Source organism: Lampetra planeri, chromosome 23, assembly GCF_965212315.1.
Source record: "Lampetra planeri chromosome 23, kcLamPlan1.2.h2, whole genome shotgun sequence".
Taxonomy (NCBI): domain Eukaryota; kingdom Metazoa; phylum Chordata; class Hyperoartia; order Petromyzontiformes; family Petromyzontidae; genus Lampetra; species Lampetra planeri.
The window spans coordinates 4,197,563-4,214,314 of NC_136129.1; the positions used below are offsets into that span (position 1 = coordinate 4,197,563).

At 58.9% G+C, this 16,752-nt stretch overlaps 1 protein-coding gene across 1 annotated transcript in view; it reads right to left on the minus strand.

Annotated features, from left to right (window-relative positions):
- The window catches only part of LOC144726526 (transcription initiation factor TFIID subunit 1-like), a 45,050-nt gene that overhangs the window by 641 nt on the left and 27,657 nt on the right, over window positions 1–16,752 (minus strand). The window contains 9 exon segments of the mRNA XM_078605320.1: window positions 336–466; window positions 4,049–4,190; window positions 6,195–6,395; window positions 7,705–7,809; window positions 9,525–9,698; window positions 11,659–11,832; window positions 14,974–15,081; window positions 16,308–16,435; window positions 16,532–16,693. Coding sequence (XP_078461446.1) covers window positions 336–466; window positions 4,049–4,190; window positions 6,195–6,395; window positions 7,705–7,809; window positions 9,525–9,698; window positions 11,659–11,832; window positions 14,974–15,081; window positions 16,308–16,435; window positions 16,532–16,693 — 1,325 coding nt within the window.

The following is a 16,752-nucleotide window of genomic DNA, read 5'->3' on the forward strand; positions in this document are numbered from 1 at the left end:
CGAGGGGAGACACGGAGAGAGACGGGGAGAGACACGGAGGGAGACACGCGGGGAGACACGGGGAGACACGGGGGAGACACGGGGGAGAGACACGGGGGGAGACACACACCACACGTGTATTTATTAAATAGCCATCTCCACTTATTTCTGGGTCGACTACAATGTCAGCCCCCCCCCCTCCAACCCCTCCCCCCTCCACCCTCCTCCACCCCTCCCCTCAACCTCCCTCCAACCCTCCCCCTCCCCCCACTCCACCCCTCCCCCCTCCCACCCCTCCCCCTCCTCCCCCTCCCCTCCCCCTCCACCCCCCCCCTCTCTCCCCCCCCCCTCGTGACCTTGAGGCGCTGCTCTGCGGCCAGCATGCTGTAGTAGGCGCAGCATTGCTCCGGGGATACGACGGCACGGATCTCCTCCTCCGTGGGCAGACGGAACTCGTGCTTGATGACCCACCAGTTCGAGTCCAGGCCTGCACACGCACACACACACACGCGTACACACACACACACACGCACACGCACGCACACACACACACGCACACACGCGCACACACACACACACACACGCACACGCACGCACACACGCACACGCACACACGCGCACACACACACACACAGGCAGAGACACGCAGAGGACATACACACACCGGCAGACAGACACACAGAGACACACGCACACACACAGGCAGATAGACACACAGAGACACGCACGCACAAACAGGCAGATAGCCACACAGAGACACACACACACACGCACAGGCAGAGAGACACACAAAGACATGCACACACACACAGGCAGAGACACACAGAGACACACGCACACACACACAGCAGACACACAGAGACACGCACACACACACAGGCAGAGACACACAGAGACACACGCACACACACACAGGCAGACACACAGAGACACGCACACACACAGGCAGACACGCAGAGACACGCACACACACACAGGCAGACACGCAGAGACACGCACACACACACAGGCAGACACGCAGAGACACGCACGCACAGGCAGAGACACAGAGATGGACGGACACACACAAGACAAGACGGACAAAGAAACAGATGGACACACAAACACAGGGTTGGACACGCAGAGACGCGCACAGACACGCAGAGACACGCAGAGACACGTAGAGAAGCGGTCAGACACACAGACCCACAGAGACACACAGAGACACGCAGAGACACACAGACACACAGAGACACATAGAGACACACAGAGACACGCAGAGACACACGGAGACACACAGACACACAGACACAGAGACACGCAGAGACACACAGAGACACGCAGAGACACACAGAGACATGCAGAGACATGCAGAGACAATTCAGAGACATTCAGAGACATGCAGAGACACATTGAGACACGCAGAGACACACAGACACACAGAGACACGCAGAGACACACAGAGACACGCAGAGACACACAGAGAGACACAGAGAGATGCAGGGACACACAGAGACACACAGAGACACGCAGGACACGCAGAGACACACAGAGACACACAGACACAGAGACACGCAGAGACACGCAGAGACACACAGAGACACGCAGAGACACACAGAGACATGCAGAGACATGCAGAGACACATTGAGACACGCAGAGACACACAGACACACAGAGACACGCAGAGACACCGACGCACAGAGACACACAGAGACAGAGAGACACGCAGAGACACACAGAGACACGCAGAGACACGCAGAGACACGCAGAGACACGCAGAGACACACAGAGACACACAGAGACACACAGGGACACGCAGAGACACGCAGAGACACACAGAGACACAGACACACACAGAGACACACAGAGACACACAGAGACACGCAGGGACACCGACGCACAGAGACACACAGAGACACACAGAGACACAGACACACACAGAAACACACAGAGACACACAGAGACACACAGAGACACACAGGGACACACAGAGACACATAGAGACACAGAGAGACACGCAGAGACACACAGGGACACAGACACACACAGAGACACACACACACAGAGACACGCAGGGACACACAGAGACACACAGAGACACAGACACACACAGAGACACACAGAGACACACAGAGACACACAGGGACACACAGAGACACATAGAGACACATAGAGACACGCAGAGACACACAGGGACACACACATACAGAGACACGCAGGGACACCGATGCACAGAGACACACAGAGACACATAGAGACACACAGAGACACGCAGAGACACAGAGAGACACAGACACACACAGAGACACGCAGGGACACCGACGCACAGAGACACGTAGAGACACACAGAGACACTCAGAGACACACAGAGACACACAGAGACACAGAGACACACAGAGACACACAGAGACACGCAGGGACACCGACGCACAGAGACACGCAGAGACACGCAGAGACACACAGAGACACACAGAGACACAGACACACAGAGACACGCAGAGACACACAGAGACACTCAGAGACACGCAGAGACACACAGAGACACTCAGAGACACGCAGAGACACACAGAGACACACAGAGACACAGAGACACGGAGGAACACCGACGCACAGAGACACGCAGAGACACGCAGAGACACGCAGAGACACACAGAGACACACAGAGACACAGACACACAGAGACACGCAGAGACACGCAGAGACACAGAGACACGCAGAGACACAGAGACACGCAGAGACACGCAGAGACACACAGAGACACACAGAGACACACACAGAGACACACAGAGACACGCAGAGACACACAGAGACACACACAGAGACACGCAGAGACACACAGAGACACGCAGGGACACCGACGCACAGAGACACAGAGAGACACACAGAAGACACACAGAGACATACAGAGACACGCAGGGACACCGACGCACAGAGACACGGGTGAATAGACGTGCGGCCGCAGACACAGAGACAAAGGTCCCCCGCGTAGCCTTTAGGCTGCTGGGGGGTAAAGTGCTGTTAGTAGCGAGGGCGGCCGTGGAGGTGGACACGCACACAGCCCCTCGGTGTGCTACTACTGCTGCTGCTGATGATGCTGCTACTGCTGCTGCTGCTGATGATGCTACTACTGCTGCTGCTGCTACTACTGCTGCTGCTGATGATGCTGCTACTGCTGCTGCTGATGATGATGCTGCTACTGTTGCTGCTGCTACTATTGCTGCTGCTACTACTGCTACTACTACTGATGCTGCTACTACTGATACCAGCTAACAGCACTTTTCATCAAAAGTCTGAGTGTTTTGTGAGCGTGCGAGCGTGGTGGCGGTGGCGGTGGACGTGGTGGTGGTAGTTGAGGGTGGTGGTGGTGGTGGACGTGGTGGTAGTGGTGATGGTGGATGAGGGTGGTGGTAGTGGTTGAGGGTGGTGGTGGTGGATGAGGGTGGTGGTGGTGGTGGATGAGGGTGGTGGTGGTGGACGTGGTGGTAGTGGTAGTAGTTGAAGGTGGTGGACGTGGTGGTGGTGGTGGTGGTAGTGGTGGTTGAGGGTGGTGGACGTGGTGGTGGTGGTGGTGGTTGAGGGTGGTGGACGTGGTGGTGGTGGTTGAGGGTGGTGGTGGTGGTGGTAGTGGTTGAGGGTGGTGGTGGTGGATGAGGGTGGTGGTGGTGGACGTGGTGGACGTGGTGGTAGTGGTGGTGGTTGAAGGTGGTGAACGTGGTGGTGGTGGTGGTTGAGGAAGGTGGTGGTTGAGGATGGTGGTGGTGGTGGTTGAGGGTGGTGGTTGAGGGTGGTGGTTGAAGAGGGTTGTGGTGGTTGAGGGTGGTGGTGGTGGTTGAGGATGGTGGTGGTGGTGGTTGAGGGTGGTGGTGGTTGAGGGTGGTGGTGGTGGTGGTTGAGGGTGGTGGTTGAGGGTGGTGGTGGTTGAGGAAGGTGGTGGTTGAGGATGGTGGTGGTGGTGGTTGAGGGTGGTGGTTGAGGGTGGTGGTGGTGGTTGAAGAGGGTTGTGGTGGTTGAGGGTGGTGGTGGTAGTGGTGGTGGTGGTGGTTGAGGATGGTGTTGGTGGTAGTGGTGGTGGTGCCACTGCTGTGCTACCGGTACGTTTGAAGTCTGCGCAGAGTTTGAGGCGCTTGCGGATGGAGCTCTCCGAGTGGGAGGGGAACGCTTTCTTGATGTCCTCCATGCGGATGCGGCGCGGTCGATCCTTGCTCTTCCAGAAGAGGCGGTAGATGAACACCTGCACCACCACCACCGTCACCACCACTACCGTCACCACCACCATCACCACCATCACCACCGTCACCACCGCAACCACCGCAACCACCGCAACCACCACCACCACCGTCACCACCGTTACCACCGTCACCGTCACCACCACCACCGTCACCACCACCACCGTCACCACCACCACCGTCACCACCACCACCGTCACCCCCACCACCGTCACCACCACCACCGTCACCACCGTCACCACCACCGTCACCACCACGACCACCACCGTCACCACCGTCACCGTCACCACCGTCACGACCACCACCGTCACGACCACCACCGTCACGACCACCACCGTCACCACCACCGTAACCACCACCGTAACCACCACCACCACCGTCACCACCGTTACACCACCACCGTCACCCCCACCACAGTCACACCACCACCGTCTCCCCGTGTCTCTCTCTCCCCATGTCTCTCTCCCCGCATCTCTCTCTCCCCGTGTCTCTCTCTCTCTCCACGTCTCCCCGTGTCTCTCTCTCCCCGCGTCTCCCCGTGTCTCTCTCTCCCCGTGTCTCTCTCTCTCTCTCCACGTCTCCCCGTGTCTCTCTCTCCCCGCGTCTCCCCGTGTCTCTCTCTCCCCGCGTCTCCCCGTGTCTCTCTCTCCCCGCGTCTCCCCGTGTCTCTCTCTCCCCGCGTCTCCCCGTGTCTCTCTCTCCCCGCGTCTCCCCGTGTCCCTCTCTCCCCGCGTCTCCCCGTGTCTCTCTCTCCCCGCGTCTCCCCGTGTCTCTCTCTCCCCGCGTCTCCCCGTGTCTCTCTCTCCCCGCGTCTCCCCGTGTCTCTCTCTCTCCGCGTCTCCCCATGTCTCTCTCTCCCCGCGTCTCCCCGTGTCTCTCTCTCTCCACGTCTCCCCGTGTCTCTCTCTCCCCGCGTCTCCCCGTGTCTCTCTCCCCGTGTCTCTCTCCCCACGTCTCCCCGTGTCTCTCTCTCCCCGCGTCTCCCTCTCCCCCGTGTCTCTCTCTCCCCGTGTCTCTCTCTCCCCGTGTTTCTCTCTCCCCGCATCTCCCCGTGTCTCTCTCTCCCCGCATCTCCCCGTGTCTCTCTCTCTCCGCGTCTCCCCGTGTCTCTCTCTCCCCGTGTCTCTCTCTCCCCGTGCCTCTCTCCCCGTGTCTCTCTCTCCCCACGTCTCCCCGTTCTCTCTCTCCCCACGTCTCCCCGAGTCTCTCCCTGTGTCTCTCTCTCCCCACATCTCCCCGTATCTCCCCGTGTCTCTCTCTCCCCGTGTCTCTCTCCCCACGTCTCCCCGTGTCTCTCTCTCCCCGCGTCTCCCCGTGTCTCTCTCTCTCCGCGTCTCCCCGTGTCTCTCTCTCCCCGCGTCTCCCCGTGTATCTCTCTCTCCGCGTCTCCCCGTGTCTCTCTCTCCCCGTGTCTCTCTCTCCCCGTGTCTCCCTGTGTCTCTCTCTCCCCGCGTCTCCCCGTCTCTCTCTCTCCCCGCATCTCCCCGTGTCTCTCTCTCCCCGCGTCTCCCCGTGTCTCTCTCTCCCCGCGTCTCCCCGTGTCTCTCTCTCCCCGCATCTCCCAGTGTCTCTCTTCCCGCGTCTCCCCGTGTCTCTCTCTCCCCGCGTCTCGCCGTGTCTCTCTCCCCACGTCTCCCCGTGTCTCCCCGTGTCTCTCTCCCCATGTCTCACTCTCCCCGCGTCTCCCCGTGTCTCTCCCCACGTCTCCCCCCCCCCCTCCCCCGCGTCTCTCTCTCCCCACGTCTCCCCGTGTCTCCCCGTGTCTCTCTCTCCCCGTGTCTCTCTCTCCCCACGTCTCCTCGTGTCTCTCTCTCACGTGTCTCTCCCCACGTCTCCCCGTGTCTCTCTCTCCCCACGTCTCTCCGCGTCTCCCCGCGTCTCCCCAGGTCTCCCGGCGTCTCTCTCTCCCCACGTCTCTCCGTGTCTCCCCCTCCCGCCCCCCGTGTCTCCCCCCCCCCCCCGTGTCTCCCCCCCCCCCCCCCCGTGTCTCTCCCCCCCCCCCCCCGCACCTGCAGGAAGTCCCGGATGTGGATGTTCGCCCTCTTGCTGTTGGGCCCGGGAACCTCGAACAGGGGGCAGTGCTGTCCCACGGCGAAGATGTGCGAGACTTCGCGCACGTGGTAGCCCTGGCGCGTGCGTATCACCAGAAAATCCGTCGCTGCCATCGTGTGCGGGTAGATGGGGGCCCGGTACAGGTTACTCTCAAACGCCTGGAACGTACCAAGTGGGAGTAGGAGGGGGGGTGGTACAGGTTACTCTCAAACGCCTGGAATGTACCAAGTGGGTGTAGGAGGGGGGTGGTACAGGTTTCTTTCAAACGCCTGGAATGTACCAAGTGGGAGTAGGAGGGGGGGTGGTACAGGTTTCTCTCAAACGCCTGGAATGTACCAAGTGGGAGTAGGAGGGGGGTGGTACAGGTTTCTTTCAAACGCCTGGAATGTACCAAGTGGGAGTAGGAGGGGGGTGGTACAGGTTTCTCTCAAACGCCTGGAACGTACCAAGTGGGAGTAGGGGGGGGTGGTACAGGTTTCTTTCAAACGCCTGGAACGCACCAAGTGGGAGTAGGGGGGGTGGTACAGGTTCTACCCCTTCTACACCGTGTGTGGACTAATCTCCATCTGTTCCATCTCGCTCCCTTCTCTAACACCGTGTGTGGACTAATCTCCATCTGTCCCATCTCACTCCCTTCTACCCCGTGTGTGGACTAATCCCCATCTGTTCCATCTCACTCCCTTCTACACCGTGTGTGGACTAATCTCCATCTGTTCCATCTCACTCCCCTTCTCTAACACCGTGTGTGGACTAATCTCCATCTGTTCCATCTCACTCCCTTCTACACCGTGTGTGGACTAATCTCCATCTGTTCCATCTCACTCCCCTTCTCTAACTCCGTGTGTGGACTAATCCCCATCTGTTCCATCTCACTCCCTTCTCTAACACCGTGTGTGGACTAATCTCCATCTGTTCCATGTCCATCCCTTCTACCCGTGTGTGGACTAATCTCCATCTGTTCCATCTCACTCCCTTCTACACCGTGTGTGGACTAATCTCCATCTGTTCCATCTCGCTCCCTTCTACACCGTGTGTGGACTAATCCCCATCTGTTCCATCTCACTCCCTTCTACACTGTGTGTGGACTAATCTCCATCTGTTCCATCTCACTCCCTTCTAGCCGTGTGTGGACTAATCTCCATCTGTTCCATCTCCATCCCTTCTACCCGTGTGTGGACTAATCTCCATCTGTTCCATCTCCATCCCTTCTACCCGTGTGTGGACTAATCTCCATCTGTTCCATCTCACTCCCTTCTACACCGTGTGTGGACTAATCTCCATCTGTTCCATCTCGCTCTCTTCTACACCGTGTGTGGACTAATCTCCATCTGTTCCATCTCACTCCCTTCTAGCCGTGTGTGGACTAATCTCCATCTGTTCCATCTCACTCCCTTCTACCCCGTGTGTGGACTAATCTCCATCTCTTCCATCTCACTCCCTTCTACCCGTGGGTGGACTAATCTCTACCTGGAGACACTGTCCGGGGTGCAGCGCCCCCAGGAAGGGCGACGAGTGAGCGTAGACCGTCTCTCCGTAGTCGCAGTCCGGAGCCCCCGTGTCCTTGCCGGGTTTCTGTTCCCACCCGGCGCACACAAAGACAGCAGCATAACAAAAGGCGGCTTAATCCTAGCTGGCTTATCTACATATGCCATCTACATTACAAAGGCTCGTTTCCAGCAGCAGTACTGACCATCTCACAACTCCTCCTCTCCCGCGGCCCTTCCTGGCTCCTCCCCCCCTAACCAGTATATAAGGTCGTACCTCTTGGGACTTCTCTTCACTTGATACAGATTTTTTGCTGTGACAGTTTCACCTGAAGAAGGAAGCTTGTGTTGCCTCCGAAACGTCGTGATTTTATTGTTTTTATTTTTTATAAATTTTAATTTCATTTTTTTACCTACGTGACTTTACCGAAAGAACTAAGAGTATGAGTACAAAGGTCCCCCTCCGCCCGCCCGTCTCGTGTAGCCTCGGCAGACCGTCGGGACAAGTGCCGTCAGTGCGGCGCACGCAGACGGGGCGTGGGTGGGCGGCTACGCCAGGTGATGCTCATTTGAGGCCGAGTCGACCTAGGGGAGGCCCCGAGACCGGTTCAGATCATCGTCACCACCGGTGTTGGCCGTGAGCGGGAATCGAACTCGGGTCGCCGGGTTGGTGGCGATGACCGCTGCACTACCGCTCCTCACACACAGACATCACGGTGGCTAGGAGATGTTGACTACCTCGCCTGGTCTACAGGAGGTCGTGGGTTAGAACCCGACCCTGACGATGCCTGCTGCTGCTGCATCTGTGGAGTCTGCGTCTCTCTCTCATCATCATCATCATCACGGTGGCTAGGAGATGTTGACCTCGCCTGGTCTACAGGAGGTCGTGAGTTAGATCCCGACCCTGGCGATGCCTGCTGCTGCTGCTGTATATTTGGAGTCTGCATCTCTCTCTCTCATCATCATCACGGTGTCTAGGAGATGTTGACTACCTCGCCTGGTCTACAGGAGGTCGTGGGTTCGATCCCAGACCCTGACGATGCCTGCTGCTGCTGTATATGTGGAGTCTGCATCTCTCTCTCATCATCATCACGGTGGCTAGGAGATGTTGACCTCGCCTGGTATACAGGAGGTCGTGGGTTCGATCCCAGACCCTGACGATGACTGCTGCTGCTGTATCTGTGGAGTCTACGTCTCTCTCTCGTCATCACAGTGGCTAGGAGATGTTGACTACCTCGCCTGGTACACAGGAGGTCGTGGGTTCGATCCCGACCCTGACTAAGCCTGCTGCTGCTGCTGTATCTGTGGAGTCCGCTTCTCTCTCTCTGTGTCTCTCTCCCCGTGGTGGTCGCCGTGTGGATGTGTCTCCGGATCCTCCTCCGGTTTTTCCCTCCGCATTTAGAATCAACGTGCGGTTTGTAGTGCGCCGATTCTCACGTGGCGGTGATGATAATAATGTCAGCCCCTTGGTTTGCTATCGATTGTGATGGGCAGGGCCACTTGTGAATAAGAGTTACGTAGCTGTAGACACGTGGGTGTGTGCATACGTGGTGTGTGTGCATACGTGTGTGTGTGTGTGTAGAGGCGTGTGTGTGTGTGTGTGTAGAGGTGTGTGTGGTGGTGGTAGTGGTGGTAGTGGTGGTAGTGGTGGTGGTGGTAGTGGTGGTGGTGGTAGTGGTGGTGGCGGTAGAGATGTGTGTTGCGGTGGTGGTGGTGGTGGTAGTAGTGGTGGTGGTAGTGGTGGTAGTAGTGATAGTAGTGGTGGTAGTGGTGGTGGTAGTGTTAGTGGTGGTGGTGACATACCCGCTTGTAGTAGTTCTTGATCTTGGTTGCCATGCCGACCTGGGCCAGCAGTGGGGGGTACTCCTCGCTGTGCTCCGCCAGCACCAGGTCCCCGTCCTTGCCCGTCAGGTCCTGCGGGGTCCTCATGAAGAACATCTCCCCTCCACCAGACGCCTGCCGCTCCTGCTCCCTCATCTGTTACACACACACACGTATATACACACACATATATACACACGTATACACACACACACAGACACACACACACTCACACGTACACACTCACACGTACACACACTGTGTGTGTACACGAACCTTGGCCTTCTTGCGGATGTGCTTGAGCAGCAGACGCACTCACACACTCACATGTACACACTCATACACACACACGTACACACACATTGACACACACACACACGTATACACACACTCATACACTCACACGCACACACTCACACTCACACACACTCACACACACTCACACACAATGTGTGTGTACACGAACCTTGGCCTTCATGCGAATGTGCTTGAGCAGCGGGTGCACTCACAAGTACACACTCACACATACACACACTCACACACTTCGTATATACACACTCATACACTCACACGCACACACTCATACACACACACACATACACACACACACATACACACACACTCACTCACACACTGTGTGTACACGAACCTTGGCCTTCTTGCGGATGTGCTTGAGCAGCGGGTGCACTCACACTCACACGTACACAACAACAACAACAACCGCCATTCGCCACTAAGTGGCGGTGACGTCACCACGACGCTTGTGCCAGGCCAAGTGCACCTTGAGGCCACGTGAAGTGTCGAACGCCCGCTGGCAGGAGGTCACGGGGCAGACCCAGCAGGTGCCACGGGTCGACTGACCGAGATGACTGAGATGACTGGCTGATGCACCACCTGTGCCCACTACTGTACCAACTTGCTGTGCTTTAGCCACCCGGCGCTCCGCTCGTTGTTGTGAGCGTCGCTCCTCCGCCCTCCGTTGTTGTTGGAGGGCGACTGCCTCCAACTGCCCAGTAGCGTCCTTCACGAGCCTCCTCCACTGAGGCCGATCTTGACACCGCTGGTACCAGTCATCGGCAACTCCACTCAGCTCCTCGTCCTCCTGTACCACATCACTAGCCCGTGCCGCGCCCATTTAGCTCCCTCGATCCGGCCGAACAAAAGCTGTTTAGGCATGCGGTAGCTGGGCATGTGGGCTACATGACCCAGCCAACGCAGCCTTGCCTGCCGGAGGAGCTCACCAATGGGACTTTGCCCAGATCTTTCAAGGATTTGTGAGCTCCTCACACAATCCAGCCTGGTTAAACCGAGGATGGATCGTAGGCAGGCCAGCCTAAATGTTTCCAACCGACGAAGAAGCTCCATTAAGGGGGGTCCACGTTTCGCAAGCGTAGAGAAGGGAGGGAATGACCGTGGCCGAGAAGACCTGAAGCTTCGTGTGGAGCGACAGACCAGGTAGCTTCCACACAGCGTTACGCAACCGATGAAAAGATATTGCCGCTCGACTGATTCGGAGTGAGACCTCTGCTGATAAACTGGAGCCGGTCATAAGCACACTGCCCAGGTATAGGAAACTCTCCACTCTCTCCACAACTGCCCCATCACCGATTGGGAGTTGTGGGGGTGGAGTGTCCGATGGTACAAAATACCCAGGCAGGTGCTTAGTTTTGGTGGGGCTGATGGTAAGGCCCCACCTCTTAGTGGCACGTTCCAGTCTCAGCAGCAGCATCTCCAACTCCTCTTCTGAATGAGCAGCAATTACCAAATCATCGGCATACATAACGTGGTTGACCAATAGGGAGCCATCCCTTGATCGCACCCGGGCGTCGATCACACACACACACAGACTCTCACACACACACACAGACTCACACACACACAGACTCACACACACACTCACGTACACACACTCACACGTACACACGTACACACACACACTCACCTTGGCCTTCTTGCGGATGTGCTTGAGCAGCGGGTGCACTCACACTCACACGTACACACTCACACGTACACACTCACACACTCACACGTACACACACACTCACACGTACACACACACACACTCACACACACTCACACACACTCACACACACACACACTGTGTGTGTACACTCACCTTGGCCTTCTTGCGGATGTGCTTGAGCAGTGGGTGCACGGGGTGTGGGCCCGGCTGCGCCAGGGCCCCGTGGGAGTAGCGCTTCAGCGCCGGCCGGTGCAGCACCCGCAGCCGCATGGGCCCCATGTGCGTGGGGAAGAAGGGCTGGCGGAGCTCTACCGCGGGGATCGAGTGCTGCTCCCTCGCAGGCACGGCAGGGGCGGAGAGGGGGGCGGGGGGTGGCGCGGCGGTCAGGGCGAAGAGACGCACGGGGGGAAGGAGGGAGACGAGGAGGGAGATGCAGAGAGAGACACGGAGGGAGACACGGAGAGAGACACGGAGGGAGACACGGAGAGAGACACGGAGGGAGACACGGAGAGGGAGATGCAGAGGGAGACACGGAGGGAGACACGGAGAGAGACACGGAGGGAGACACGGAGGGAGACACGGAGAGAGACACGGGGAGAGACGCGGAGAGGGAGACGCGGAGGGAGACACAGAGGGAGACACGGAGGGAGACACGGGGGGAGACACGGGGGGAGACACGGGGGGAGACACGGGGGGAGACACGGGGGGAGACACGGAGGGAGACACGGAGGGAGACACGGGGGGAGACACGGAGGGAGACACGGTGAGAGAGACACGGAGAGAGACACGGAGGGAGACACGGAGAGAGACACGGAGGGAGACACGGAGAGAGAGACGGAGGGAGACGGGGAAGAGACACGGGGGGAGACACGGAGAGAAACACGGTGAGAGACACGGTGAGAGACACGGAGAGAGACACGGAGAGAGACACGGAGAGAGACACGGAGGGAGACACGGAGAGAGACACGGAGGGAGACACGGAGAGAGACACGGAGGGAGACACGGAGAGAGACACGGAGAGAGACACGGAGAGAGACACGGAGAGAGACACGGAGGGAGACACGGAGAGAGACACGGAGGGAGACACGGAGAGAGACACGGAGAGAGACACGGGGAGAGACACGGAGGGAGACACGGGGGAAGACACGGAGAGAGACACGGAGAGAGACACGGAGGGAGACACGGAGAGAGACACGGAGAGAGACACGGTGAGAGACACGGTGAGAGAGACACGGAGAGAGACACGGAGAGAGACACGGAGGGAGACACGGAGGGAGACACGGGGGGAGACACGGAGACACGGAGAGAGACACGGGGTGAGACACGGAGAGAGACAAGGAGGGAGACACGGAGACACGGAGAGAGACACGGAGAGAGACACGGTGAGAGACACGGTGAGAGACACGGAGAGAGACACGGAGAGAGACACGGAGGGAGACACGGAGGGAGACACGGAGGGAGACACGGAGAGAGACACGGAGAGAGACACGGGAAGAGACACGGAGGGAGACACGGAGAGAGACACGGAACTAGACATGGAGACACGGAGAAAGACACGGAGAAAGACACGGGGAGAGACCCGGAGGGAGACACGGAGGGAGACGCGGAGAGAGACACGGAGAGAGACGCGGAGAGAGACACGGTGAGAGACACGGTGAGAGACACGGAGGGAGACACGGGGAGAGACACGGAGAGAGACACGGAGGGAGACACGGAGAGAGACACGGAGAGAGACACGGGGAGAGACACGGAGGGAGACACGGTGAGAGACACGGAGGGAGACACGGAGAGAGACACGGAGAGAGACGCGGAGAGAGACGCGGAGAGAGACACAGAGGGAGACACGGGGGGAGACACGGGGGGAGACACGGGGAGAGACGCGGAGAGAGACACGGAGGGAGACGCGGAGAGAGACACGGAGAGAGACACAGAGGGAGACACGGGGGGAGACACGGGGAGAGACGCGGAGAGAGACACGGAGAGAGACACGGAGAGAGACGCGGAGAGAGACGCGGAGAGAGACGCGGAGAGAGACACGGAGAGAGACACAGAGGGAGACACGGGGGGAGACACGGGGAGAGACACGGAGGGAGACGCGGGGAGAGACACGGAGAGAGACACGGAGGGAGACGCGGGGAGAGACACGGAGAGAGACACGGGGGGAGACACGGAGAGAGACGCGGAGGGAGACACGGAGGGAGACGCGGGGAGAGACACGGGGGGAGACACGGAGAGAGACACGGGGAAAGACGCGGAGAGAGACACGGGGAGAGACACGGGGAGAGACACGGAGAGAGACACAGAGGGAGACACGGAGAGAGACACTGAGAGAGACACTGAGAGAGACACGGAGAGAAACATGGGATGAGACACGGAGACACGGAGGGAGACATGGAGAGAGACATGGAGAGAGACACGGAGAGAGACACGGGGGGAGACACGGGGGGAGACAAGGGGGGAGACATGGAGGGAGACACAGAGGGAGACACGGTGAGAGACACGGAGAGAGACACGGAGAGAGACACGGGGGGAGACAAGAGGAGAGACACGGAGAGACATGGAGGGAGACACGGAGGGAGACACGGAGCGAGACACGGAGGGAGACACGGAGAGAGACACGGAGAGAGACACGGAGAGAGACACGGAGAGAGACACGAAGAGAGACACGGGGAGAAACATGGAGGGAGACACGGTGAGAGACACGGAGAGAGACACGGAGGGAGACACGGAGAGAGACACGGAGAGAGACACGGGGGGAGACACGGAGGGAGACACGGAGGGAGACACGGAGAGAGACACGGAGAGAGACACGGAGAGAGACACAGGGAGAGAGAGAGACACGGAGAGAGACACAGGGAGACACACGGAGGGAGACACGGTGAGAGACACGGAGAGAGACACGGGGGGAGACACGGAGAGAGACACGGGGGGAGACACGGAGAAAGACACGGAGAGAGACACGGGGAGAGACACGGAGGGAGACACGGAGAGAGACACAGAGAGAGACACGGGGAGAGACACGGTGAGAGACATGGGGAGAGACACGGGGGGAGACACGGAGAGAGACACGGGGAGAGAGAGAGAGAGACACGGAGAGAGACACGAAGGGAGACACAGAGACACGGAGGGAGACACGGAGAAAGACACGGAGAGAAACACGGAGAGAGACACGGAGAGAGACACGGGGGGAGACACGGGGGGAGACACGAAGAGAGACACGGAGGGAGACACGGGGGGAGACACGGGGAGAGACACGCAGGGAGATGCGGAGGGAGACACGGAGAGAGACACGGGGAGAGACACGGTGAGAGACACGGGGGGAGACACGGAGACACGGGGGGAGACACGGGGAGAGACACGGAGAGAGACACGGTGAGAGACACGGAGAGAGACACGGAGAGAGACACGGAGAGAGACACGGAGAGAGACACGGAGAGAGACACGGAGGGGCGACCGCCGCCGCCTCACCTGGATGATGTTGCCCCCGAAGGTCCCGCGGACGCTGGTCTGCTTGGGGTGGTAGAACTCGTCGTTGGAGAGGTTCCAGGGGTCCCGCGTCGAACCCTGGCTCAGCCGCTGGGGGGTCGGCAGGGGAGAGGGTCTCTGTGTGGTGAGTCTGTGGGTCTCTGTGTGGTGAGTCTGTGGGTCTCTGTGTGGTGAGTCTGTGGGTCTCTGTGGTGAGTCTGTGGATCTCTGTGTGGTGAGTCTGTGGGTCTGTGTGGTGAGTCTGTGGGTCTCTGTGGTGAGTCTGTGGGTCTCTGTGTGGTGAGTCTGTGGGTCTCTGTGTGGTGAGTCTGTGGGTCTCTGTGTGGTGAGTCTGTGGGTCTCTGTGTGAGAGTCTGTGGGTCTCTGTGCTGAGTCTGCGGGTCTCTGTGTGGTGAGTCTGTGGGTCTCTGTGCTGAGTCTGCGGGTCCCTGTGTGGTGAGTCTGTGGGTCTCTGTGTGAGAGTCTGTGAGTCCCTGTGTGGTGAGTCTGTGGGTCTCTGTGTGGTGAGTCTGTGGGTGTCTGTGGTGAGTCTGTGGGTGTCTGTGGTGAGTCTGTGGGTCTCTGTGTGGTGAGTCTGTGGGTCTCTGTGTGGTGAGTTTGTGGGTCTCTGTGTGGTGAGTCTGTGGGTCTCTGTGTGGTGAGTCTGTGGGTCTCTGTGTGGTGAATCTGTGGGTCTCTGTGTGGTGAGTCTGGGTGTTTGTGTGAAGAGTCTATGGGTCTCTGTGTGGTGAATCTGTGGGTCTCTGTGTGGTGAGTCTGGGTGTTTGTGTGATGAGTCTATGGGTCTCTGTGTGAGAGTCTGTGGGTCTCTGTGCTGAGTCTGTGGGTCCCTGTGTGGTGAGTCTGTGGGTCTCTGTGTGGTGAGTCTGTGGGTGTCTGTGGTGAGTCTGTGGGTCTCTGTGTGGTGAATCTGTGGGTGTCTGTGGTGAGTCTGTGGGTCTCTGTGTGGTGAGTCTGTGGGTCTCTGTGTGGTGAGTCTGTGGGTCTCTGTGTGGTGAGTCTGTGGGTCACTGTGTGGTGAGTCTGTGGGTCACTGTGTGGTGAGTCTGTGGTTCTCTGTGTGCTGAGTCTTTGGGTCTCTAAAACCAAGAGCGGAACCCTGGATCTCAGCGGCTCCGGCACCGCGACCTCTGACCTCTGAGCCCCCCCCCCCCCCCACTCCACGATCCTCCACCCCACACCAACAACAACCGCCATTCGCCACTCAGCGGCGGCGACGTCACCACTGTGCCAACCTGCTGTGCTTTAGCCACCCGGCGCTCCGCTCGTTGTTGTGAGCGTCGCTCCTCCGCAACTCCCTCTGTCACCCTCATCACCTGCTGGGCGTCGTCTTTGGAGCTGCCAGCTTTGCCCAGCAGCAGTTTGCTGCGTCTCAGCGGAGGCTCCTTCTTGGACTCCTTGCTGGGGGAGCTGGGCGGAGTGTTCTCACTCTCCTCGGCCAGTTCTGGGGGAGTACCACGGAGGTCACAGGTTAAGTGGAAGGGGGGGGGAGGGGCGGCAGAGAAAGGGGGCGGCACTTGGCACACTGTCACGGACGCACCCAGCGTGATGTTCTCGTCGTTGGGGTCGAGGGTGAGCACGGGAGGCGACGGGATGGAGTCCATGTTCTGGTCGTCCCAGATGATGGAGTCCTCCCAACGGCCGTACACCAGCTCCTCGTTGTCCACGGGGAAGATGGAGTACCACGTCTTGTGCTCCTCCTCTGGTGAGGTCAGAGGTCAGAGGTCACGGTGAGAGGGGTCAGGGTGAGAGGGATCAGGG